General features: G+C 48.7%; 1 protein-coding gene across 3 annotated transcripts in view; it reads left to right on the top strand.

Annotated features, from left to right (window-relative positions):
* LOC144178378 (protein turtle-like) overlaps positions 1 to 26,884 on the top strand; it is a 329,175-nt gene that overhangs the window by 251,542 nt on the left and 50,749 nt on the right. For all 3 annotated transcript variants that reach the window (XM_077706171.1, XM_077706169.1, XM_077706170.1), the window contains exons 4-6: positions 11,137 to 11,343; positions 16,265 to 16,576; positions 22,134 to 22,424. In XM_077706171.1, coding sequence (XP_077562297.1) covers positions 11,137 to 11,343; positions 16,265 to 16,576; positions 22,134 to 22,424 — 810 coding nt within the window. The remainder of the gene's footprint in view (positions 1 to 11,136; positions 11,344 to 16,264; positions 16,577 to 22,133; positions 22,425 to 26,884) is intronic.

Genomic DNA, 26,884 nt, shown 5'->3' on the forward strand with positions numbered 1-26,884 from the left:
AAAAGAAGCTTCCGTTCATTCGATAAAAAAGCGACACGAGCAGCCCTGTGGAAAAGTGAACTACAGTGCCTGGAGCACCACCAAATATACCTCGGGACCATCACTTTCCCGCACAGTTAACTGGCCGTAAACCCCAGAAACGACAGGGAGGCGAAGACGTCGTCCCGCCAGATGCCTCACATTAATCACCTGCTTCCGTCTTTTTTTTAACAGTGAATCGCTCCAGCTCACTCCAGCTGGAAGCCTTTGGAAAGTGCAAGGTTGTTCCCCGCTTTGTACCGTGTGTACTCAGCCAAATAAAAAAAAATCACGCCATATCCACGGAATGAATGATGATAAGTGGGGAGAAGCTCGAGATGGGGAGATCATCGGTAACCGTAACTCTCCCGTGAAAGTTCGCCCATTACATCATTAAGAAAGACGAAAGACTGTGTGCGTACATTGTACAAATCAACTTTTATTTTGTTCTTTTATTTTGCTCTTGTTCGTTTGTTGTTGTTGTTGTAGGGTGCGTGAGGCTGCAAGCAAGCGCTCGTATCGGCAGGCAAACCCCGATGCAGTGAGAGCTCGCGAGGCGGCTGCAAAACGCATCAAGCGAGCTCAGCCCGAAGCTGCCGACGCGCGGTTTAAGCGCGACTTTCTAGACGAGATGCTTCGGCCTCTCTTTCGCGCACGGCGGGATCCTGTCGGCTAAAGAGGGGCTTTACAGTCGGCGAGCGCGCGCTGCCGCCGCCCTGCGCGCCCTCCGCTCCGGGTGACGTCATCATGACGTCACTCACACCAGCGCCACCTGCGAGTGAGTCATCGAATTAGGCGGTCACGTAGCGCCACCTGCGAGTGAGTCATCGAACTAGGCGGTCACGTAGCGCCACCTGCGAGTGAGTCATCGAACTAGGCGGTCACGTACCACGAGACACAAGGGATGGACAGACCCACGGCTTTAGGAGCTTCACCCCTAAAAACCCAAACCCAGAAAGAATTTCGCTGCGTGTGTTCCGCGTGACTCGACGCCCCCGGACGTCCTGACCGTAAGAACTCGGATAATTGAAATGAAGCGGCCAGTTAGTATCACGAGTGCTCGCTGATAAAGTGTCGAAATCGTAAGCAAACAGAAGAAGCATGCCTTTGGTCGTTCTGGAAATATAAGGTAAGGGACCGCACGTGTCTTCTGGGAAAGCTTTCAGGCCATCAGGAGGGAACGCATAATAGGCATGCCTCACACCGGCGTGGAAGGGCCGAAACCAAACAAAATTAATTTCAGGAAAAAGTTACGTGAACGCCTAAACACTTGTCATAATGCTATTGGGGTCGAATCTGGGGTAGCCAAAAGGAAGTTTGGTAAAAAAACTACAGCTTATTGACTGGGATGCATTCCGCGTGCTTAGGGCCGAAGAACGAGGTCCGCTAATCGTGGAGAATGGTACTTCTAAAGTCGACATAACCGACATTGAGAGCTGGGCACAACGACTTCGCGCAGGCGCTAAACGTGCCACTAGGTCTGTGCCGGAACAGCTCCAACAAGCCCACGCAAAGTTGCTACATATGTGGGAAGCTAAACGCAGCTTATACACACGACTCCAGAAGCAAAAACTTAACCAAAACATGTGACGACGACTAGCGGCCCTCAACCTTGACATCGAAACGTACACGCAACAACTAGCACTTCAAAATCGACATAGCACATGCGGTCGCATGGACTACTAAATAGGTCTTCCCAAAACGTGGAACATAATATGCTCTCTCATGGACTCCGAAAACAGTAAAATTGCCGAAGGACACAACCGCAGCATACTTCTTCACAACTATCAGTGAGCAAGCACGGAATTGCTCAAAGCCATTCAGGACAGGTACATTGGCGACTGCACCCGCGAGGGAATTCTTCCCTACGTGGGCAATGATAATGCTCTCCTTGACCAGCCCATCGCTGTAAGTGAAGTTACGGGTGCTATCTTGGCACCGCGCACTCGCTCTGCTCCTGGCCCGGGATGTGTTACAATTGCAATACTCAGAAACCTATATGACGAGTACGTTGAAGACCTAACATGATACATGAAGATGTGCTGGGAGACTGGGCGACTACCCGCTCAGTGGAAAACGGCCAAAGTCTTCATGATACCTAAACCAGGCAAGAAACTCCAGGTCGGAAACCTTAGATCCATTCCCCTCACTTCATGTATAAGGACAGCATTGAAACCACCACCAGTGGACTCTTTCCGCAATCCACGGTCGGGTTTTGTCCAAAGCTATTAACTCAGGACATCATGCTCCGCCTCAAGCCTGACGTCATCGGTGGGGAACGCTATTCCATTATAGATACCAGAGTCATATTAGGAGTAGATTTAACTAAGCCGTAAATAAAGTCAAGCTGGTTGATATCCAGAAGAAGGGGAAGGCCTTTAATCCGATTGAGGGGGAAATACGGAAATTCGGGGGTAAACTGTGGACTAGAGCAGCGAAGGCCAGGAGCAGTTGGAGCTCAATGAGAGAGGCCTTCGTCCTGCAGTGAACTTCAGTAGGTTGATGATGATTATGATTATGATGATGATGATGAGTTGGTATCGATGCATACCTCGAACTGGGCTAGCACGACGGGGACAAAGAAAGAAGGGCAAACACAAGCGCTGACGAACACAGCGCCTGTGTTCCAACACAGCACAGCGCCTGTGTTTGTCCTTTCTATGTCTCCGTCGTGGTAGCGCTGTTCGAGGTATGTAACTAAATGTTTGACAACGTAAAAAACTCAGCAATTCTTGACAACCGGGGCCGCCTTGGCCTTGGTAAACGAGTATACGACTACCTTAGTAACTTTCTTTGTGAACACACACCTGCTCTGGCCGTAGGGGGTTGCTCGCATGTGATCGGGTTTGGGAGTAGGGGGACTCCGCAGGGTTCAGTGCTATCACTGTTTCTCTTTAACGTAGCCACGATGGGGTTTTCCGAAATTCTAGAACGGATCGATGGCCTCCAACACAGCCTCTATGCCGACGATGCCACGCTTTGGGTTAGCGGAAACAGCGACGGGCACATTCAGGAAATTTTACAACAGGGCATTAAGCCGGTCGAGCGGTACATGGGTTCCTGGAGCCTGAGCTGCTCCTCGCAAAAATCAGAACTGCTGTTCTACAGGCCCACTACTAGGGGAAGACGTACAGTTACAAATCTCGGGAATAGAACGAAACTCATCCCCAGTGTCCAGTGTACGGGTTCTGGGTCTCCCAATACAAGACATTAGACATAACTCAGACACCATCCTCACGCTAGAAAAAAGCGTGTATCAGACTGCCTGTCTCACATCACCAATCGCTAACCGACATCATGGTATGAAGGAGCGTAATCTCGTGATATTAGTTGAAGCCTTCGTCCTTTGTAGGATAACGTACGTCGCCCCTTTCCTACACCTCAAAAAGGAAGAACTCAAAATTGACGCCCAAATTACACGGGCCTGCAAGCAGGCTCCAACCATTACCGATCGCTGCTCCGACCGAACGTTTCGACGCCATCGGGCTTCACAACACCCTCAGTGAACTAAAAGAGGCCCAACGGCTATCTCAACGAGAGCGACTTAGCTACAGCCAGACTGGTCGTCATATTCTCGGCTCCATGTGGATCAGCCACCCACGAACAAGCACACACAAGGTACCCTTGGCTCTTGAAGTGCGCGAACACCTTCACATCCCACCCATCCCTAAAAACATGCACCCGGTCAACAACGTGGAGCGCTAACAGGAGAGGCCGAAAGCCCTGCACAAACGATTCGGAAATCCGGAGGACGTGGTTTACGTGGACGCGGCTGATCACCCGGGTCGCGATGCTATGACCCTGGCGATAGTCAGTCGACCGGGCAATTCCATCAGCTTGCTCCAGGTCGGCCCGCACGAGTAAACCGGAGGTGGGCGAAGATACGGCCATTGCCTTGGTAATGCCGGCCTCAGCAAAAATCGAATGAGCGACTCAAAGTCTGCTATTATAAACTACCCAAGGGGCGCATCTCCCCAGAGGCATCTGCAATTCTCAGGACTAGACGTCACAATATTCAATGGTCGGGCAACTATATCTAATATGGGCACCTGCACACTCCAACTTGGCCGGATGCCACTCCAGGATATTCTAACCGAGCTAGTGACGATCACAGCCCTCATTCGCTTCGCTTTTCGGGCATGGATCGGCTCGTGTCCTATAGAGATATCATTCATCACTAAAAGCTAGAGCGGGCCCGCTCCCCCCCCCCTTTCCACCCCAAGCGCATCCAGCATTCAGTAAATGTCAATCCGTGGCTTGGAGACTGCTGCAAACAAACTCGTATCCCAACCAGGTTGGGTACAGTCACTGCTACACCGGAAAATATTCTGACAAGGGCCACCGGTGTAAGGACAGGGCAGACCTAGCCAACATGCTGTAGGCCTGACCACAGGCGACAACTTTAGGTCGCTACATCACTAGTGTACACCAATGGGAGGCTGTATCGCTCACCTCCGACCTAGCGGATCGAGTCTGGGCCATTTAGCTGGCCGAAGACGTTGCCAGAGCCCGACGGTTCTTGGCCGACGTCTAGGATTACTTCCACAATAAAGTTAGTTCTCGGTCTCTCTCCTCATAATGCAGCGAATAAGAAATCATTAGTGTCCAATTTCCAAATGGATATTAAGTTGCTGTTGGCGCTGCCTTATTCCTTCGGCGTAGAGGAACTCAAGCGGCCCCAAAGAGTGAACTGGGTCACTGGTGACTGCTACTTCACCGGGTGAAGCACAGGTGTCAAGGCGAAGCTCAGCGCACCTCGTGTTGATCATCGCCATCATCAACATCATCGCTACCACCGCCATCATCATCATCATCATCATCATCATCATCATCCATCTTTCTTTGGGTCTTGTTCTTTTTGTTACCGTGACCGAGGGTCTTGGCCCGTCCCCCTTGTTAGGCCGATATCCAGGATTAACGTTATGTAAGCATAACATGGGGCCTAGAGTACCGATTGACGACGTGAGAATTCCAACCGCAACGTTTGGCCTGCCTTCAGTCCGGCACATACCCCCGTACACATCGGCTTCTATTAGACACTGATAGCAGGCCACTTGTTGGCACAGAGCCTTACGGTAGCGGTTTCAGTGGACGCCGTATGATTGTGCTAGAGTTGCGAGGAAATGTTACGCTACAGGAACCCAGACCTTGACGAACACTGCAAGATCTGCAGGGAAATAGAGCCGCTTGGGAAATAGAGCCGCACACACGTTATATAGAAGGCCGTGTCAAGAGTGTCGTCCGACGATATTATAAGCATTCTACTATATCAACGTCCACCGGCGTATTATAACAAAATTGCCGCGTCTGGCATTACATCACTCCAGATAACGTAAAGCTAGACAACCTAACCTAAACATAACATAACTTGGCCTAACGCACACAAAAAAATCATTTAAAACACCAAAACTAACCGAAGCCATAAAAATTATACTTCAATTTAGAGATAAGGGAGAGCGCAATGGCTATCTGTTCAGCTTCAGATAACTCTCCGCCAACTTCAAACCCGGACCTTCCCTCACAATACACTATGGCATTTGATCTTCACCACCTCTCACTCACCGCAGTGCAAGTTTTGCCCTGAAAGAGATACCCTTTACCACATCGTATGGGAATGCTCCCACACACCCGACCTCCCTCCCAATCCCCACCCCTCCCCTTCACAGTGGGCGGCGCAGTTGTCCAGCTCTGAACCCGGCTCCCAGCTTAACCTGGTGAGACGGGCCCGGATGGCCAGCCAGAGCCAGGGACTCCTGGTCTAAGTAGTTCCCCCACTGGTCTGCCTCCACACACGGAGTCAGATTTGGATTCAATAAAAGTTTATTCCTTCTCCTTCCTTCAATTTAGAGATAAAAAAACCGAGGCCGAGCCGGTATCGAACCTCCGTCCGTGGCATTACGAAGCTAAGACGGATCCTCTGCACTAAAACTACAGACTCTTCGGCCTTGGATTGCCTGGTCTTATATATTCTAATGTCGTCGGATGGCACTCTAGCCATGCCTGCAGCGATCAGCTAGAGTGCCGTCGGACGGCCCTCTAGACGCTGCGCATATAGAATTGTCCGGGTCAATGCGCATTGTTGTGCTCAGGATTGATTGCGCAACACATTCTTGGTCGCATGATCACAAAGATACGCCAATCGTACGCTTCTACACTAGCGCCAAAACAAAAGCAAGTGTCCAAGCACAAAGCGCTCATTGTCGACGCCTATAGGCCTTATAAGTTAAATTATTCGCAGGTTCAGGTGGACCCTTACTCCTTTATGGACTTGGAGGCTTTCTCTATTAATGCATGTGGTTTATTGCTTCCTTGAGCGGAGGTACAAGTACTGCCGTATGCCGATTATATTGGCTCGTTTTATGTTGATAAGCGCTTTTTTGAGGAGACACCGTAGACATCGTTGAAGTTGGCGGTTTCTTTCTCCAGAATAACCGGAGCTCAACTCAACATTAAAAGGTGTTCTGCGGTGTGGTTTGGTCACGCTGAGCTATGGCAATTTATTACGAGTGATTTCTTTGTGATTTACCTCCGGGAAGGTAGCTTTGTGTGTAGTTGTTTTGAGCTCAGCTAAGAAGACTGAAGTAGGGCTTCTTCAAACCTGCGGTGCAAGGCCATTGCATGGAGTTCACCATTTTCTCATATTCTCGGCAGCTAAGATGTGATACGTTAGGAAGGCAGTTTCATGTGCGCGTAGCAATATTCAAAGGTTCTGCGGAGTCTCCGCGATCTTCATTTGTCATTGAAACTGGAAACCCAAGCCCATAGGGAGAGATAACCTAGCCTTTTTCCTTCCAGTAGTTGGCCCCTATCAAAGCATATCTACGTTATTCAGGTGCACTCTCTCCATTCTTTTTCTTTCATGATTACACCGACCCCTTATTACACTCCTTCATGCAGCCTTCATCGACCCAAGGGCTTCCATCAAGAGTATTTTATACAATAAATCCCTCTCCACTCCTATCAAGCCCATCCAAAAAGGAGGTGATTGCGAGTTCCAAGTTTTTGTCCGCGAATTTCTCCATAGGTAATTTAGCGACTGTCGGGAGAAAAATGCTTCATCTTGATATCATTCCTTATTGTTTTTCATATTCCCCCATACCGGACTACGTAGATCAATTTCAACAGACGATAAGAAGAACGGCGAGTTGGGCGTGTTAATATAGGTTCATGATGGGTACAGCGCAAACAAAAATTGGACAAGAAAGGAGACAGGACGGTGCGCTGCTTGCAAGGGAAAAGTTTAATCGTGGACAGGCGTACATACATACGTACACTCAAAGCCACCGTCATCACATCATGTACATTACAATCTACCACCCGGCAAAATCGCGGGGAAACAACAAACAAAACGCCGCATATAATCACACGACACGTGTACAAACCTAGAATAACGACACTGCACACTCCATCAACCTTTTTCCAAAAAAGCTAACTGAGCGTCTGATAGCATGACAGACGACAAATGTATTTTCTTCTTTCGTGATGTGAAAAGCTTCAATTTACTCTCTTGTGGCCCGCTTTCTGTGTTTTTGAAGAACGATTGTGTGTGGCAACTCAGGACGGCACGTGCACCCTTGTCGTTGTGGAGTTTTGTTTGCGGTGTACCCATCATGCAACAGACGAGCTATCCGGCGTTGAGTTAGGCCTATGTGCAATACTTCTGCAGATATTAAAACTTTCCTTTTTTATATATTCCGAAAATGGTGAGTGCAGGATCTTGGTATTTTTTGTGGAATCTTTAGATCGTCGGCTATGTGGAAACCCCGGAACTATATATCATGCCTTCATACACTGCCGAAGTGCCGCGTTTTTCTGGGATATATCCTACAGATAACACTTAAAAAGACATTTGCCCTCAGTCTTATGTGATACTTGGTTGTGTGTGCCTACAGTGAGCTTTTTAGACTCTGCTACGCTACGTCTTTCAAGGTCATTTATCGCGAATGACCTTCGGCCGCCGGCGCACAAGCTGCCTTTTCTTTTCTTATCGCTTGCCTCGCTCGGAGTATCGCCAGTGCGGTACCACGTGAGTGAACGAGGGTTTAACGGCTGCTTCGCCAACGCTTGGTCCGTCAGCATCGTCAACATTGGCGCTTCGGCTGGGCTGTTTGTGCGTGGCCTTGAGCGCACGCTTAAAGATGAATTCAATCATCCAGTAGGAATAGCTAAACGGCAGGTTGCGCTATCTCAAGCGAAGCCAACTTTCACGGAACACTTGGTGCATAGTCTTTGCATTCGCTCGTGTGAACTAGGCTTAGAAATGTTAGAACTTAGCCGTTTTTATTTCGTTCCGCATGTAAAGCTGCGGAGATCTCGTGCAGCAGATCGTCACGCTGACGTTGACGCGCGTCCCACAGAGCCGTACTTACGCGAGGCGTCGTGACTGCCAGGAAGGGTGAATATTCGGCGATGTTTCTTCTTCCCTCTCTTCTTCCATGACTGGTTTGCTCCCTTTGAAAAACTTCTCGCCGTGCGGGATTGTAGCGCGTAGCTTTAAGAGCCCCGCGTCACGAAAAGTAGGCGTTGTTATCAGCGTTGGCCGTAAGCGGAAAATCCCGTAGCGCCATCTTGCGGTGGCCACTGAAACCCGTCGACACTGCAGAGAAAATTGAAAAAAAAAAATACGGGGAATGCATACAGCTTTCCAAGAATGTGAAGGCGAATGGCTATGTGGGTCTTCTTTTGACCTGCTGTTTAACGTTATGTAGTGACGGTTACAAGGGCCCTGAAGCAGCCCGACGGGAGACGGTAGCCCGCTGAGTTGATGAGCATGAAATACGGTTTATTCCGCGAGGCCGTCCACACACCCTCAGCCGTTGCCACCTTGAGGTAGGTAGCTAAGACACTCATATCGGGAAATTATATATACTACCCACTTACTCCATTGAGAAGGAAAAGAACAGTTTTACTTGCTGAAAACACATTTACATAACTAAGTATATAGAAGGAGGTCCCAGAGCACGAGTCTAGAGGGGGACCTCCTATTACAGATAGAACATAAATATACTCAATGAAGCAGCAGAAACAGCAGTGAAGAAGAAAAGACAAGAGTATTCTATCGTTCGGGGCATCCGAAACGGGGTTCTGCCGCCGGGATGTATGCTCTGCCCTCCTGCGCTACATTGAAAATTCAAAACGATTCTCTTTATGATTGCGATTGGTCACCCTCGCTTTGATTTTTCAGGATTTTTTTTTCGTTTTTTCTCAAAAATTTTTCCAACCGGTCTAAATTATCTTTCCTAAACGTCTCGTGATTAGATAAGAATTCCATTCATTTTAACCATCCTCTGTTGATTGGCCGATCCCCTGATTAGGTATGTGCCATACCTAAAGGCGCAACAACAACAACAACCTCACCACAAAAAAGCATTTCGGAGCCCAGGTCACAAGCAAAACATGTTCCCTAAGGCAGGCGAGGAAACCAAAAACACCTGAGAAAACTGGGCACTGAACAACGACCCAGCTACGTCAACAAATTGCGCACACCTGCAAGTCCCGAGAATCGCATGGAAGTTACCGACGAACCGCACTTGCGTAAGCACACCACGTATCACCACCTCCCTCCCTTCTTTCTTCTTTGATGATGGGGTTGGTGGTAGTGGAAGTTGCTCTTCCGTTTTCTAGTTTTTCGTGTCTCCGGTGCTACCATCTCTTGCGCGTCGTCCACGTTTCGGTTGAAGACCTGTTACTTGCGAATTGTCTTCATGTAGTTCCGTCACCCGCACAGCCGAGTTCACCGTTTCATCTCAGCATGTCTCTCACTTTTCTTCCATAACACCTCCTTCGTCGAGCATTTTTTCATGTGAGGCAGCAACCTGTGATGTGACACCTTTTGTGCATTTTTAGTTCTTTCATATGCTGTATCACCTGTCAGTGGCTCAGATTGTGGATGCATGATCCCGTGCTAGTCCGGTTTAGGCACATTACCGCTGCTTTTGGTTGTAGCTACGTCCTCCTTTTGATATGGTGCTTCGTTTTTGGGTAGCTGTCCGACTTCAGAAAAGAACTACGGGTCTGGCAGTTCTGTAGTGGATAGCCTGCGAGTAACTAGCGAGCATAGGTGGAATTGCTTACAGGAAGGGATGCACCTGTTTTTGCTACAAAAATACGCTTATCCACCGAGCTCTGAAGCATCCAGTCACTGGCGTGGCGCTTCCTGAAATCTACTTAAAAATTCGTTGGGGGAGGCTCGAAGTACTGTGCGTCTAGCAAAATGCCGCTGGAATATTGTTCCGGATATTATCGAGGCGGTGGATCCTGCGCATAATCGAAGGGAACACATAATTCCATTTTTCCTTTACGTCCGCATAAAATCCCGCGCGTGGGTGTCGCTGACTGTAGGTAGAGTGACTGTGATCGACGATGTCTCTATTGTCGTCGTCCTCGGGTTCGACGTGAAAGGAACGGTGGATTTGAATACAACCTCCGTGGCTGAACGGCAGGGCGGGTGGCAAGCCTTCCCGAAATAGCCGCATTTGCCACAGCTGAAGCATGTTTTTCCTGTTGGACAACGCCAAGATGGATGCCACCTCCTGCCTTACCAACCGCAAAGTGTCGTCAATGCACCTCCGTGGGTGAATTGTATACATCTATTAGGCTTTGAGTAGGTGGCACTAGCTTGATATTATTTCTTTCTTCCAGGTAGGTACCTGCGCAAAGATGTTTTGAGAGATGCTGCTTTTTAGTTCATATATTTGTCGGAGCTTTAGAACTGCGTGCTCGACTCGCATTTCGGAGTCCCCGGGTTTGATTCCAGTGCCGGTGCGAATTTGTCCAGTTTTCTTTACGGTTTAGTTGGATTGTTTACAGGCACTACCCTGTGGAATATGACGTCAATTCCAGTACTTTTTGACCTGAATGGCTCTGGTCTGTGCGATTGGGTACGTACTGGGATGCTAGCGGTGTGCCCTTTATTTTTGTGTCATCCAAGTTCAAGCTGCTTCCCATCCTAATTCTTTTACCTGCTTTTTGTTCGCGCCGTAGTTCATTTTGCTTATCATTCCTTGGTCGCGACGCCTGATTTTCGAACCGCCAGGTCCAATAATGGGTTCGCATTTGTAAATCGAAATGGGCGTGAAGGGGAACGCGTTAAGCGTGACGCGGGTTTTCTGTGCGCAGGCAAACCTCGACCAGCGGTGACGTGGTGGAAGGACTACGCCCAACTGGACGAGTCGTACTTCTTCTCTCCGGACGGCTCGCTGGTAAAAAACAAGCTCGAGGTGGCCGCCATCACGCGCAACGACCTGCTGGCGACGTTCACCTGTCAGGCTGCGAACAACAACATCACCATTCCTGCGTCGGTCTCCATCACGCTAGACCTCAATCGTAAGCGCCAATTACCCCGATATTTTTGCGGTGAGGGTTGCCGGCCACTCAGCTTTAAGGGTGGGCTTTGGAGGTGACGGTGTGGGCATTCGTAAGCTGTTATGATCACCTCTGCGGCCAAAGTGGAAACTTAGGCTGGCATGGGCCTGAGGGCAGTTAAGGGCACTCGAAGACGAGAAAACACGCTACCAGCATCGACGGTTAACAAGACTGTAATGTAGAAACGTGAAATTTCGTTGGCGTCCCAGCAAGAATCACAGTGATACAATATCTGCTTGCGAAACTCGTTGGGCTCCAGGTAGATTTTCTTTTTTTGACTAATATGTAAAATTTTCTCGAGAATCTGGACATTTTGCGTCTTTGAAGACAAAAAAACAAATGACAAGAGGGAAGACGGCGCAAAACAGGACGATGCACCAGCTAGTTTATTTATATTTGCTCACTGTCTGCCTGCGTGGTTCGTGCATCATCCAACTTATAGGTGCGTTTTTATTCTTCATAAGTATTTTGCATCTGAAGCATTACCCCAGCCTTCTGCTCGAAACTCTCCGCAGCTGCGAACGCAATATGGCCCCGTGGTGTTTTCATGCAGATTGCTTCGCATAGACTCCGACGATATTCGGCTTCCTTGCGTGCGTCGTACATTCAGCCTAGAGCCCAGGTTCACGAAATATGGTGCTGGATAGAACTTCAGCGCATACCCCCATCGCGACTCGGCTACCGTTCAGCTCATTGCCTACGTGCGTCTGATACAAAGCGATGTAGTGCGAAGCATCCTCCCTCCTTCCCTCGTTTTGCCTCTCCCTATATGTCTCTATTTCATTCGTTAATTCATTATTCCGTGGGTTCGTTCAGCCCGCCTATATTGGTTGCTGACGAGCGCACTTTTGCAACCAACGTGAAAGCATGGGTTAGCGTCGCGGCCCCGCCCACGATATTCCCTTCAATGCAGCAAATTTGGTCGCAGATAGGACAGAAGGAATTTGGGCTTAATTTTGCCCTACAATTTTTTAGCGATTTCCTCGTGAACCGCAGCCGCGGCTGAGTGATCCCGCGCCCCAGCTTCGATTGAAATTTGCCAGGTGGATGGGGAGAAGAGGCAGGAGCGTTCAATCTAGATCACGTTTCAAGTATTTTTGTTCGTTATCACCCCTTGTCATCGAGCCGAGAAATAGCTGGCGTTTTCTTCTGTTTTTTTTTCTGTTCTGACGGAAAAGAAATAGCTCTCGTTAAATCCTTGCCTTCCTCCCCTGAATGAACAGCATTTTTCCGACTTGTCTGTCCAGTTTAGATTGAAGTTTTGTTTTACTTAGCCTAGGTTGAACATCAGTAATGATGATTTTCTGTTCCTGATGAAATTCAGCGCGAAGTCAATTAGGACATGCCAAGCAAGTGAAAGTTGGAAAGATAAGGAAAGAGAAGGCGATATAATTGACAACCGAACAGAGCGGGCGAGCGGTGCGCGATAAATCGAAATGGCACTCAACCTGCTAATGAGGCTTGCCCTCATTACACCCATCATTAGCCGCGCGAAAGCAAATGCGCCGAGGTCGTTTGCACAGGTAATCGCGGGGATGGAAAAATACACCGGCGCTTCCGCTGCGAGAATAGGGCTGCCAAAACGCGGCCACATTCCTTTCGGCGGGATTTTCACTTATTTTGCGGTGCGAAGAACAGTCGGCTTGCCCAGAAAAAAAAAAGGGGAGAAGGAGGTGGGGGTAAGAACGTTCCCAGTTTTGCCTTAACGAGCACTCTGGGGCGAAAAAAGAAAATCACGAAGTCTTTAGGCGAATTTCAAGTCATTCATACGGGATCATTTGTGCTAGCGCACCAAGGGCATTAACATTTTTTTTTTTTTTTCAGAGAAAACAGATCCATTTTTATGCACACACCCGTTTAGTGACGGTTTGCCTACATACTTGCCATTTTTACGCCCTCGTATACTTAGGGCAAACCATAGAATACAGTCATGCGCAGGAAGATAGAAATGTTTTTCGCCGTGGTATACATGGCAATAAATTAGAGGAGGCTGCAGTTAATGGTTGGCGTCCTACTGACCGGAAGCATAAGCATTACGAGCGCCCATCGCAAATGTTGCAGCTACTACAGCATCATGGCCATGATGACAGCGCAGCTGTAACGCGTACTGAAAGGAAGAGAACTAGACACACACGAGCGCTGGGACCAACAGTTTATGGAAACAAATAAACACACGTATATATGCGCAGTAGCCACACTATACGGATTGTTTATCAGCGGCGCATGCGTATTAAGTTTAATTTCTTCTTAGACAGTGCTACCGACGGTAAGCTGACACAGGCCAGTCCCAACCTGTTAATCAGAATTTTTTTAACCACAACTGCTTTATCGAAGAAAGGCACACATCCGCACGTGGAGCAGTACTGGACTAGAAAGCCATCGCGCACGTTTCTTTCGAGTGCGCTATTGACTTTGTTGGCATGTTCCATTCGGTATGTTCAATGTTCAATGTAAATGTTCGGTATGTTCAATGTTAACTTTTCTGCAGCGAAGTAGAATTTTATAGACAACCCCTTCTACGCATTCAACATAGGCCGTCCTGCGCTTAGTGTCGCAGCTTTTTCCCGGAATGACCTCTGGGTCGCTCAATCGGCACAACTTCAAAAACTTGTTCGGAGCAAAAAACACAACTCTCACGTATGAGCGTTCAGCCACTTCCTACGTTGGGCCAACTTCCTACGCATGCGCCGCGGATAAACAATCAGTATAGTGCGGCTACTGCGCATATATCTGTGGAGGGTATTTGTTTCAATAAACTGTTGGTCCCAGCGCTCGTGTGTGTTTTGTTCTCTTCCTTTCTGTCCGTGTGCCAGCTGCGATGTCATCCGCTAATCATGCTCAACCAACAAGCCCAAATAGCCACTTCAATGCATTCCATTCCTACAGACTCGTAGCGTTGGTTGTGAGGTGTTAGTTTATTTCCTTCCTGTTGGTAAAGTATGTGGCCAACCGTTTTATTTAAAGGGACCGATTTCTGAAAGTGCACTTGGGTTTTACGTTTCCTTTGTCATTGACATTTAAGCCCTGTGGAACGCGCCAGTAAAGAAAAAAAATGTGACCCAAGATGGAACGAAACCGACGGTTAAATTAATCGCCGCTGTTCGGAGCCTTGCGCAGCCGCTGAGAACCGCAGTCCTATAAAGTGTACGACGGGCAATCGCTTGAAGCCGATACAAATAGCGCCGCAGCAACCCGACCGTTAGTCAACTTATTTGAGCAACAACCGGGGCTCCGACGTGTATACCCAGCGGCTCGCAACGACAAGATATAGGACTGGTTCGACTAAAACGAACGCAATGCGCGATGCGCAATTCGGGGCCGCAGGGTTTACGTACAGCCCTATCTTTAGGACGTGACAAGACGCTTGCGGTACGGCCATGCCTCACGTTCCTCCAATGCCGCCAACGTTTCGACCGGGCCTTCACCCATCTTTCTCCTCTATTTCTCCCCCTCCCCATCCCTCCTGTATCCATCTATATCGTTATTGCTCTTTATTTTGCCGCGCAGTACTTGACAGCACGTGTGTTCTCGGTCAACACACGAGGAGGCACTTGGGCGCCCGGCGTAACGGGGAAGTAATTGAGCACCGTTTCTGTAACGAGGGATGTGCTAAGCAGCGCTGCTGTCATGTGCAGTGCGAGGGACACGGGAACTACGAGAACATAAATGAAAAGCGAGAGAGCGAGAGGCAGCGCCAAAGAGGCCAAGTTCCAGGAACCGCGGCGTTAAATACGGGCCGGGACCCAAAAACCAAACAACGGCCCGAGCGTGCTCGGCGTATCGAGAATCGCGCTGACGTGTCCGGACTGGACAACGCCGCTGCGTGCGCGCGTCCGACATTTGTCTCTTCTTCTTCTTTGGTTCGCTCTTCCTTAAGCGCGAGGCGGCTCCCCGATGCTTCCAAGACACCGCTTTGTTCTTCTCTCGGCGCAAGATGAAAGAAAGTCCCGTTGCACTGGGGCCCAAGCATGGGGCTTCATATTTTCCCTGCATTTACTTTATGAAGACAAAGTTGGACCGAGGAAGCTTAAAACAGTTGCCATGCGGCCATAAGCGGGCAATTTTTAATGCTTCTGGGCGCATTATACAAAGCCAGAATGACTCAGAGACGCACCCAGAATCATTCACAGATGCCCGCCTACGGGAACGTCCCTCACTTATTATGCTTTTTATAACACAACAAAAAAAGAAAAACTAGGCCCACCCTCTCCCTATTCCCTTCCCCCGCAGCCGGTGTATGAGTTACTAGACACAAAGCCAGCGATGATTTGAACCTTGTGACCTCTTGGGATACGAGTATTCCAGACAGCGAACGAGTTTTTCTGACATATCTGGTAAAAAAGAAAAAAAAAACAAAGGAGGAAACATTACCAACAAAACAGCCCACGCCACCACTCCGACCCCTCGCGATTGATTGATTGTAGGGTTTAACACAACGACGCAACGCAGGCGATGGGGCGCGCCGTAGTGGAGGGCTCCGGGTTAATTTTGACCACCGGGGGATCTTTACCGTGCGCCGAAATCTAGTACACACGGGCGTTGTGGCTTTTGGCCTCCATCAGAAAAGCGGCCGGCGCGGCCGGGAACCGAACCCTCGTCCTCGTGCCCAACCCCTCGTGCCCTTTGTCTATGTTAACCACACTTCGCACCCAAGCGCCACTGCTCACGTTGAAGGTGACTATCACCGTAAAGGTTGAAGCATGAACATACTTGCGGAGGGAGCATGCGTTGTTTAGTTGCTCCTTGATGACTGCAACGCAGTGCGGCAGACGCGAAGTCGCGCTGGTAGCCCGTTGCGTGCCCTCCTTGCCGCGAGCCGAGAGGGTTCTGGACGAGCAGGGTTCGTTTGGCGCTGAGTCGCCCGTGTTGGGCCTCCTCGCAGTGAAGCCGCTGGACGTGACGATCCAGCCCCCCGAGCGGCCGCTATCGGCCAACAAGGAGGTGGAGCTGGTGTGCTCGTCCAGCGGCTCGCGTCCTCCGGCCACGCTCACCTGGTGGAAGGGCGGCCAGCAGATCCGGCCCACGCGCGACATCGAGGAGGGCGGCAACGCCGGCGGAGGCCTCAGCGCCAGCTCCTCGGTGCTCCTGTTCACGCCCACGGTGGACGACAACAACCGCATACTCTCGTGCCGCGCCGAGAACAAGGCCATTCCGGGGAGCGCCCTGGAAGAAGGCTGGAAGCTCGAGGTCTACTGTGAGTATTCGCTGACCACGCTTTCCTTTCTTTCTTTTTTTACATTTTGTATGTATATTATTTATATTTTACATTTTCTGTATATTTCTTCTCGAACTCTCTTTTTTAATCTGTGGAGACTTTTCTAGCATGGAGAACTGTGGAACGGTGATGGCATGGAGACGTTCTTAGGTGAAATTAGGGGGACCGGCCTTATATGCGCGCTGGACACGGAGCTATATGCACGAAATAAATGCACACGAGCCACCCCGCACGTACAGTCATGGGCAACTGAAATGCAAACACGAAAATATGAAGCAGAACGCGCAGAATTGAAAAATACTGTTAGTTGAGACCCAATAATGGGGCGCTATTGGTATTGGTATTGGTTACGGTAATTAAGCTACGCGTCAATTAAACTTGGATGAAAATAAATCCTGCTATTTGTGTGTGCTGGTTCATATTTCTCTATTCGCGTTTCAGTTGTCCATGACTGTACATATGTATGTGTGTGTGAAAGATAGTGCGGGCGTGTGTACGTGTGCGTGCGCATGTGTATGTTTGAGTAGAGAGAGAGAGAGAGAGAGAGAGAGAGAGAGAGAGAGAGAGAGAGAGAGAGAGAGAGAGACGTACTACATGGAGGCTAAACCGAACTTTTAACACCGAATGAGCAAAAGATATGAGCAAAAGACATGAGCAAGTTTCATTCCTCTTGAGCATGGGGGTCGACACTAAAAAAGCACATACATGATTTCTGCTGGAGATTCGCAAGAAAGTTGACTTTACCGCGAGGCGTTCTTGCAGAATAAAAATGCGCGGAACCCTAGCATGTGTCCGTCACAAACTCGGACCGTTTCATCGTGTAAGTTAAGTAGCATCAATGAAATAAATGCTTCGATCTACGCATTCAAAGTGTGCGCTGCGCTCGAGCCTAAGTCCTGCGCTCCTTTTGAGACGAAAATAAACATCCAGGTGCGTTTTATTGGCGGTGAGATGTTTGAGTGGCGCCCCCTGGGTCTGACGTCGGCTTAGGGACTCGTTCCGCTGTCGTGTGCTACACTCTGCTTGTGAGGGGCAGCAGCGCCTGTGCTAGAAATCGCCCGTTTTGATGCTTTCGTGCATCAAAAGGCGTATTTCTAGCAATTCAGGTATTTTTGCCAGCTTCTGACACGTGAATAATTTCAAGCTGTATCCCCCACAAGTTTGCAACACACGAGGAGAGAGAGAACAACTTTCTTCAGAGCATCGGTCACAAGATCGTGTGTACGCAAGGTTCAGCTCTCAGAGCTCCTCGATAAGTATTCAAAATGAGCAGGCTTCCATTCAGTATTTTTGGGATGCTCTTATAAAGACTGAACAGTCTAATGCTACGTGCCAAGCAGAGGGCTCCTACACGCGCATTGCATAGCAGGAAATAAAGCGGCTGTATTCTATTTCTTTCGTTGTTGACTTGTACCAGGTTGATGTTTTTTTTTTTTTTTACTGTGCCCAACGCATTAATTGTTCCGCACCGTCACAAACATCGTATTAGTAAGTTTTGGGATGTTTGGGAGGATCACAAAGATCGTGTGTATATTTTCTTCAGGTTGTATGGCATACGTTCCCTTCTTCACAAATTCGCTTTCGTTACGGCTGCGTGCAAGAAGATGCATATTCTCAGTGTACGTTGTTTATTCACATGCAAATAGAATGAGAAGGTTTGTGCTACGCCACCGCGATCGCGCTCCAGACAACGTACGTTGTCCAGAGTACTCGAAGGCGGCTTTTTTGCTTCGAATTTCTACCGTAACCATCGTTATCATAACGCGATCTCTCAACCGAAACAATTAAGACATGATTACGGTGTTGAAGGTGTAATATACTAGCTAAAGAACGCAATAAATAGTATGTGTTCATATATTACAAGAATCGAAACCGATGAATATCTCCAAAAATCTCTTTATTGCTTGCTACCCCTTCCAGGCGTAAAGAACAAACCCTAGTCTACTCCGGATGGCGTTCTATGAATCGAAGAAAATTACTCCTACTCTCTTGTCCTTGACTGAGGACCCGGCCCACTAATCAGTTCGATTTTACTGTTAAATAAAGTTTCTCCTTCTCCTGCTCTTCCTCCTCCTCTTGAGATCAGTTTTCCTATGACGCATATCTGAATATTGGGGAGATAAGGCTGTGGGAAATCTACCAAATTTCCTTCCAGGTATGAACAAACATAGTATTACTGTACCTTTACCGTAGACGTTACTCGTTTTGCTCAATAAACCTCCATACTGGTTAGAAGACTGGTATAAAACCAGCATGCGCCTATACACACAGTGGGTTATTTGTAACTGAACCTACATGTTTTGCGGCCCATAGTGCATGTCGCAATACTTTCATGCTATTACAATGTAAAGTGATGTGATAATACTTTCGATCGTTCGGCGAGGTTGCAAAAACTGATTTTCCTTTCATATGACTACCGGGAATCGTATGCCAAATCCGACAGCCCCGAAAGCCTGGTATTTGTTTTGGTTTTCCATTTTCGCTCTTGTCGGTTATTAGCAGCTGGCGACTCCCTTTGTTCTAAACATTGCTAAACACTGAAGCTGACGCTTACTCCGACTCTTGGCGCTCCGCACAGGGCCGGCTTCTCAAAAACGGGGGCGGCGCCGGCAATGTTTCTTCCGGAGCGGTATCAAAAACTATACTTTAAATAACACATTCAGCTGGTGTATGCGATTTAAAGTGTTTTATTATGATAAAAAATTACCCACACACACAAAATCTGGTGCGGAGAAGCATCAGACGTCATCCGAGCGCAAAGAAACAGCAGGGAGAGCGAGCCCGAGTGAAGCAGACGACAACTGCGAGAGTCGTCACGGAGGCGCGCTTCGCAGCGCCGCCCGTGGTCGCGCTCACCACCAATAGCGTCGCAGTCACCATCGAAACCATAAGTCCTTTGAAACGTGAGGTTCGTTTTTTTACGGCGTTCGTTTTTGAACGCCTCGCGCGATGGAAAATTTGGTGCTACAAAGTCTTGTGTAGCCTCGTGAGTTTACGTTGACGGACAACAAAAGTGCATGGCACCGTAGCCACATAAGCTTTGTTTAAAAAAATAAATGTCATTAGTCCACGTACTTCTTCCGCCTCGGGCCCAATAAGTAAGTGAACGGTAAATTATAAGGTAAAATACAGTGGGAACTGCGATTGATTGGCCCGTGAAAAACGTCTCTACTTCTCGTGCGGGGTGTATAAATGCTTGTTTTAGGCCCCATAACCGTTTTATTTTCTTCTTCCGGAACCTTTTTTCTTCTTCCAAGACACTCTTCGGCATTTGTAGGCCTGGTTCTTCCTGCAAAGACCTACATAGCTGGTTGCATGGACCGCTTCAACAAAACTTGTGAACTTCATGCACGAAGCCTATGTACTCCAAAATCTGTGAACACGATTCTCTATTCTGGGACCGGGGAAACTATCATATTTAATATGGCGTCACCCGGGGATCAGTCTCGGTGGTCTCCAGGCTACAACAGTGGTCTTTTCCTGCATGGGTATAGTATGAGGAGTGTGCGGAAAACCCCAAGATGTCCGTAGTTGATAAGCGGGGAGTGATGCATACTGTGATGGCGCTGCGATTGCAGAACTAATTACGGTCTCTCGTGTCTTTGCAGTTTTATTCACGCGGTGGTCGGAAAGTCTGAGTTCAGTAACACTGAAACGCGGGCTAGTTGATGACAATTCATGACTGTAACTTGAGCGCACAAAAAAACGAGGACTGAACGAAAAAGAGTGGTCTTCGTGTCGTTTTCGTTCAGTCCTCGTTCTTTGTGCGCTCAAGTTACAGTCATGTTTGATTTCAAACGAACGAGATTCTTTTGCGTTGCCTTAACACAAAACCAGCAAAATGCCAGCCGTTGGTTCTGTTTGACCGGTAGTAGTTACGTTTTATCGATTTCCATTAATCTAGGTTTTACTTGCGCTTCTCCGGCGAGTAGTTGCGACGTGCGGCTCGTCAGAAAGCACCGCCTTCAGCTGCTGGCAGCGTAGTTTTCACCGCTTTTCAAAGCGCGAAGCAAAGGCCAAAGACTGAAGAGCGCTTTCTCAGCCCCTTTGTGACGCTCTGCATCTTTCCAGGCTAAAAATCCTTCTTTACAAGCCTTAAGAAGTAAAATTGATTGATTGATTTGATTTATTGCAGGGTTTTACGCGCCGACGTAATGGTAGCGATAAGGCGCGCCGTAGTGGAGGGTTCTGGATTAATTTTGACCACCTGGGGATCTTTTACGTGCGCCGAAATCTCGTACGCATGGGCGTTTTTGTTTTTCGCCTCCATCAAAAAAGCGGCTGCCACGGCCGAAGAAGTTAAATGGGGTATCTGGAAGAGTTCATGAAGGCTCGGACTTGTACGAAAGCTAAAAAAAGCTGGACAAAATAAAGTACGCAAACGACGGGACGTAGCGCTGCGTTTCTATTATAATCGAGATAAAGAAATTGACACAGAGCATATATAAGAACGAACGAAACGAGCTCTTACTTACAACCGAGTTTATTCTGCAAAAAATGTTAAAGTATATATTTAAACTACCTATTGTCACATTCTAAACAAGAGCCAAACATGCTCCCTCGTTTCCACGTGAACAAAGCGATGTGTGGCAGACACATTTATCCCCTATTTTCCTTATATAGTACGGCACGCCTGCACAGTCTGCCTTGCTTGTCTTTCATGACAGGCGTGCCATCTGCTCTCAATCAATTAGGGTTCGCTTGAAGCGGGCACATAGAAATAGACGTGAAATAAGCTAAATTCAGAATTCTTCCTCAGGCTAAATGCGCTTGGGGGTCGGCAAGCTGTGCCCAACCCACCAAGTCAAGGACGATTTTACGGGGTGCGCAGTTTTCCCGGGGGACATTTAACGTGCTATTAATAGTTCTGACGGGACACCTAATATGTTTGAAAGCATCAACAACAAACTATATAGCGGGCTCAGCATATAAATACCTTCCCCTGGCATGCATCTATTTTGTTCATATCTGTAGCTGCGGCCCACGCAAAAGAAAAAAAAACGAGACAGAGCAAGGAAACTTTGTCGATGAGAGAAAACGAATAGGCGTTACGTGTGCATTGCTTTTCTGTCCACGTTGTTTGTGCGTAATTCTAAATATGGACCGATTTCAACTAGCCCTGCTTCCCGCGGTACTTCAGTCTATTTTGTCTAAGGCCAAAGTATTAATACAGTGCGCCGTCTAGAGGCATGCTTTAAACATATCCACATTCCTTCGATCTTCTGACAAAGGAATGCCGTTGACGAACTCCGTGGCAGCATGTCAGGTTTGTCTGTGGTGCTGGTTGGAATCACAACAGTGTTGATTTCTTAGCATTGTTTAGCAAGATTTCTTAAGCGCTAACTTGATGTATGACGTATGATGTATTTGTGCATTATTTCTGGAAGTTAGGGTGTTTCCGTGGCGCTTTAGACTGGTTTTGGAAGTGGACGCGGCCACTTCGCCGTGCATGCATGGTCGCACTAGGCCCTTGGGCCCCAGACAGAAGAGAGCTGTGCCCTGCTCTAGCCCCGGGCCTGATCCTCTTTCTGCGCAGACACGCCGATGGTGACGCTGCAGCTGGGCGGCAAGCTGAGGGACTCCGAGATCCAGGAAGGGCGCGACGTGTACCTGGACTGCAAGATCGTGGCCAACCCGTACACGACCGACGTGAGCTGGCTGTTCGACGGCCGCGAGCTGCCCTCGAACGCGTCGGCCGGGGTCATCGTCAGCACCCAGAGCCTCGTTCTCCAGAGGGTGCAGAGGGCGCAGCGCGGGAGGTACGCCTGCGCCGCCACCAACAAGGAGGGCCGAGGGGTCAGCAGCGACCTCTACCTGCGCGTCAAGTGTGAGTGCGACGCCTCTGCCCTCTTCGCAGTGTCTTCTTGAGGTTGACACGCAAAAAGGAACGGTACCTACCTCGTGCAGACCTACCTCGTTCTTGCACACAAGTGGTTAAAAGCGTATAAATTCGTCGCCGAGATTCCCACGCTCCGCTATTTTGAAGACAGTCCCTACGGACCACAGCGCCACCACACATCCGTGGCGTCATGACAGGAGAACTGACTCCTGTCTTGGGCGATCGCTAAAGCGAGTTCTAAAAGTGATATAGTGTCCAGCTTACTCGAAGCCTGAACCGAGTAAAAATAGATAAAAATATCTTAACCACTACAGAAAAAAATGTTTCTCGTGCACCGGTAGCCTTACTTACCTTTTTAATTATAACATGGCCTATGCTAGGTTCGCTAGAGCTGCGAAAAGATATTCGCCCAATGTCTTTTTTTTTTTAATTTAGTACCACGAACCTCTCTTAAAGGCCCTAAAATTCACATTGTCGTGAAACACTCTCGCTTATTCCCAGTGTTCCACTCTTTATGAGCCCCGCAAAGACCCAGCCTACTCAAAACAGTCTAGTGTCCGGGCAGTATGCGACTACCAAAGCGCCAGGCGTCAAGCGTTTTGTCAACAAACTGCCGTTCCATCTATTATCCCAGCCACCGCTACAACGAGCCAGCCCTTTCTCTTGGCCCAGACGTACACGCAATTTAAATGCCTCCCTCCCTACCGTGATGAAGGAGCCCGTGACAGCTCATAGTCGTGCTCGCAGTTTATTGAAAGCGCTTTTGGGGCTCGGCGTCTCTCAAGCCTCCTCGCTTTGTATGCATGCGCTGGGAACACTCCCGGAACGGAAGTGCGCGCCCCAACTGGCGGCAGCGGCGCAAGCAGCGGCGGCGGCGGAGCGTGGCACTTGCAGAAGCTGCACCGGACTAACGCGGCAGAAAACAGACAAAACTGTCCATAACGACAACTTGCACCGGCGTATATACGCCGCGAGGCTCGACGGACCAGAGAAGAGCGAGCCGGGCCACTTGCCGCGTCATTTTTCAACAGATTTGCCATTCAAATTTCCTGTCTCTGTTCTAAGGAGCGGGGGGGACGCTCCTCCGCCGCCCTCGCGCTCCTCATCGCTTCCAATCCTGGCGTGCAGCCTCAGCGGCGTCTTGTTGTGTTTCTTTCACTCTCGTTTTTCTTTGGCTGCTCAGAGAACAGGGGCAACGGCAGGCACGCCGTTCCTCCCCTCTCTAGGTTTTCTTTTTTTTTCTGTTTTCTTTCTTCAAAGCCAATGTCCTCCACGCTGTGCTGCATCGCGTCGCTTTTTTCCTTCGCCCTCGGTTTCCTTGTTCCATAACGGAGACGAGCCGGAGCACGCCGTCATCGGCGTCCTTGCCGAAAAGAGTAACAATAGCAGAATGGCGCCGGAAGAGGAGCCTCCGGCGGTGGTGAAAAAGGAACGGGCGGCGGAGGAAGAGAGAGAATGGACGATCGAGAGAAATAATGCTGAAGGAGGGAGAAACAAACTGGCCTCGACCAGCCTTCGACAAGCGTCGCCTTTCTTCCGGGAGAGATGGAGGTTATGGCGATTTTATGGCGCAGTAAAAGTTAACGGTTTGCGTCACACCCCTAAGGGAAGATGGGGAGCAAGAGAAGGCGATGTGGACGGGCAAGGGAGCGGGGAGGTCGGGAGAAGAAGATCAAAGAAGGTAAAACAGAAATGCGCGTGTGTAGAGCTTCGCGCGTCTCAAGCTACGGTACGAGGAGGAGGAGAGAGTGGGGAAGAGCTGGAAGGGGACGGAGACAAGAAAGGCAAGAAAGAGGCAGGGGTAGGGCGGGTGAGTGGGACAGAAAAAGGGAAGCGGAGGGAAGCGAAGGGGATCTAGGTATAGTGGACGGGCTATTGGGACGCTGCACCTCCCCGCCGCTGCTTCAATCTTTGATAACGGCAGCGCGAAATGCACAGCCTAGGCGGTAGCCCAAGTGCGCCTTCGTGCTCCGTTATACGAGGCGCGGCTTCCTTCGTCAGCGCTGGTGCGTCCGGCGATGCAACGTCGCCCAGTCTCCCGCTGGGACCCAAACAAGGAAATATGCCGCCTCCCGCCGATTGAGAGCCCCGGACTCTCCGTGCCCGCGGCCGTCGCGGCGGCGGCCTTCGGCGGTGCACGCGCACCGATCTCCTTCGAGGCTTCTTCTCTCGTTCACCCGGCTATTTTTCCCGCTTTCCCTCACTCTTTCCTCTTGCGCTTCTTTTTCCGTCTCTTCCTGATCCCGTCCTGTACCACGCGTGTCGTTTCCCGAAGCGGGAAGTATCCTCGATAACATCATATGGTTTGCTTTGTCTTTTTACGAGCTTATTGGGATGCTTTCTTTTTTTTTTTTTACGTATGTTACTTCTCGGCGCTTTTACAAACTTTACCTTTTCTTCACGTTGTCATTTTTTAGAATTTATTTCGGTAAATGTCCTCTACGGAAGTGGCGGGTACTAGCAACCGTGCTCTAACGTTTTACGTCCACGGTTTATTGTTTTTGAGAGAAGAAAAGACCGGAAAATAAAGTGTTCAATGAACGTGGCATTGTACTACAGCCCGGCACTGCAGTCGAGCACGTTGCAGCACGAATCATCTCTCTCATCCATTCTTTTGTTTTCAACGTCAAGGCGAAACGAAGAATATGATCAAGATTGCACGCAGCGTACGCTTTTACTGGAGGCGTTCCCAAAAAGCGGCTCGCTGCCGTTTCTTTCGCGGGCACTACGGACGCCTGTTCCCCAGCACGCATGAATTGATCATTGCCTCGGTGTTTAATGGTGCCGTCCGCTTTAGAACCGCACGAAATGGCGGTGTGCAGCAGAATTTTTGTTTCGTATTTCCTAACGCGCCTACATTCCCTAGCGTTCTTGATTGAAATAAGGCATCGTTCTGGAAACAGTCCATGAAGCGATTTTTTTTAGATGAAAGCGGTGCTTATTAGGGGCTGTGCGAAAGCGCACTTTTGTATATATTTGTGACCCACATTTTATCCTCCAAGGCTTTTGTGCAGTGGCGTAGTATATATCGCTTTGCTTTGAACGAAATCGGTCGTGCAATTTCAATACGCGTCGTTGTAGGCACGTATAGAGTCGTTATAGAGGCGCGTCTTCTCCAACATTTTTATTACAACAACGCATGTAAAGATTCGTGCGAACGATACAAACTAAGTAATGAGATTACGCAGGAGAGCTGTCTGATATTTTTAGTTAAAGCAGCTTTGTTTACCAGCTATCGAATGTGACGTCGCCTGCAGCTGTGTTCGAGTACAGTGTTGGCAGTGGACAAAAAACGGGACTACTTTCTCGTTTAACTTCAATTTGATCTATAGTTTTCGTAGGGGCACTCCCAGTCAATTTTTCTGAAAGTAACAAAGTGTATCCTAATTTTTTGAAGCGCTGTTTAAGACCACGGGATGTGACGTCGCGTAAGCTATTTCTTTTATCTGCCGTAGCAGTATCGTAAGGGAATGCGGATGGACCACTTTGTCGGCGAAATTATAACCGAGAGCACTCAGGAATAAGAGCGAGGGCAAGTGCCCCGCAAGGTTTCTGTTGCTTACTATCTTTTTTTCTCTAGTTGTTTTTTGTATGAGGTTCTTGTCAACGCAGGCGGTTTCTTTCTTTCTTTCTTCCTTTCCTTCTTTGTTTCTTTCTTTTTTCTGATTTTCTTTGTTTCTTTCTTTTCTTTATTTTATTGTACGTTTAAGGCCTGGATGCTTTAGAGAAGAGGGTACAATGAATACAGAATACATACACCTAAAATGGTAGCAAAAACGGAAAACTAAAAAAAGTTAGTGCACGCATATACTGCCTTTTTGGTCCCTTAAACCGCACTTTCGCCTTCAGTAGCTTCTTTTTCTAAGCGCGCACGGTAAGTGGGTCAACCGAAACGCCTTAGATGCATCATACCTTTTCCAGTGCACTTAAACTTTAATTTGGCCAGCACGTTCCGTTTAAATCTTGCCGAGTCTCGCGGAAGCAATAAATTTGCGTCGTGGGAGAAAAGTGACAAAAGAAGGTTCACCTGGGACACCAATTCTTAGCAGTAAAAAATACTAGTAACAGCAACTGCATACTTGATGTGTTTGCTTGCTTCAAAATGGCACGTATGTGTATGTGATAGTGCCACACGGCAAAAAGTAATGACGACCTGTCATTGTCCTGCAGCAGACACTACTCCTGAAAGCTCGAAATGAAATGATGGCAAGTAACTTTGATGAAGGTGTCTGCCGCGTATTAATAGAAGTAAATATTTAGATGAAAATGAAATAGTTACTGTAACAAAAGCCTTTATCGAAAGCGTTCCCGACGCTTCGAAGCCTCCTCGGCTCCTTCGTTAAAGTTGACAAATATTGACTAAGAAGAGTCATATTGAGACGGGAATTTTTTCTTACTTATTTCTCGTCGCAAGGCTCCGGAGGGCGTGGGCGAGAAGTGAGGTAGCC

The sequence above is a fragment of the Haemaphysalis longicornis genome, unplaced genomic scaffold, assembly GCF_048455015.1.
Source record: "Haemaphysalis longicornis isolate Haplotype H1 unplaced genomic scaffold, Haemaphysalis longicornis Haplotype H1 scaffold_4, whole genome shotgun sequence".
In the NCBI taxonomy this organism is placed as follows: domain Eukaryota; kingdom Metazoa; phylum Arthropoda; class Arachnida; order Ixodida; family Ixodidae; genus Haemaphysalis; species Haemaphysalis longicornis.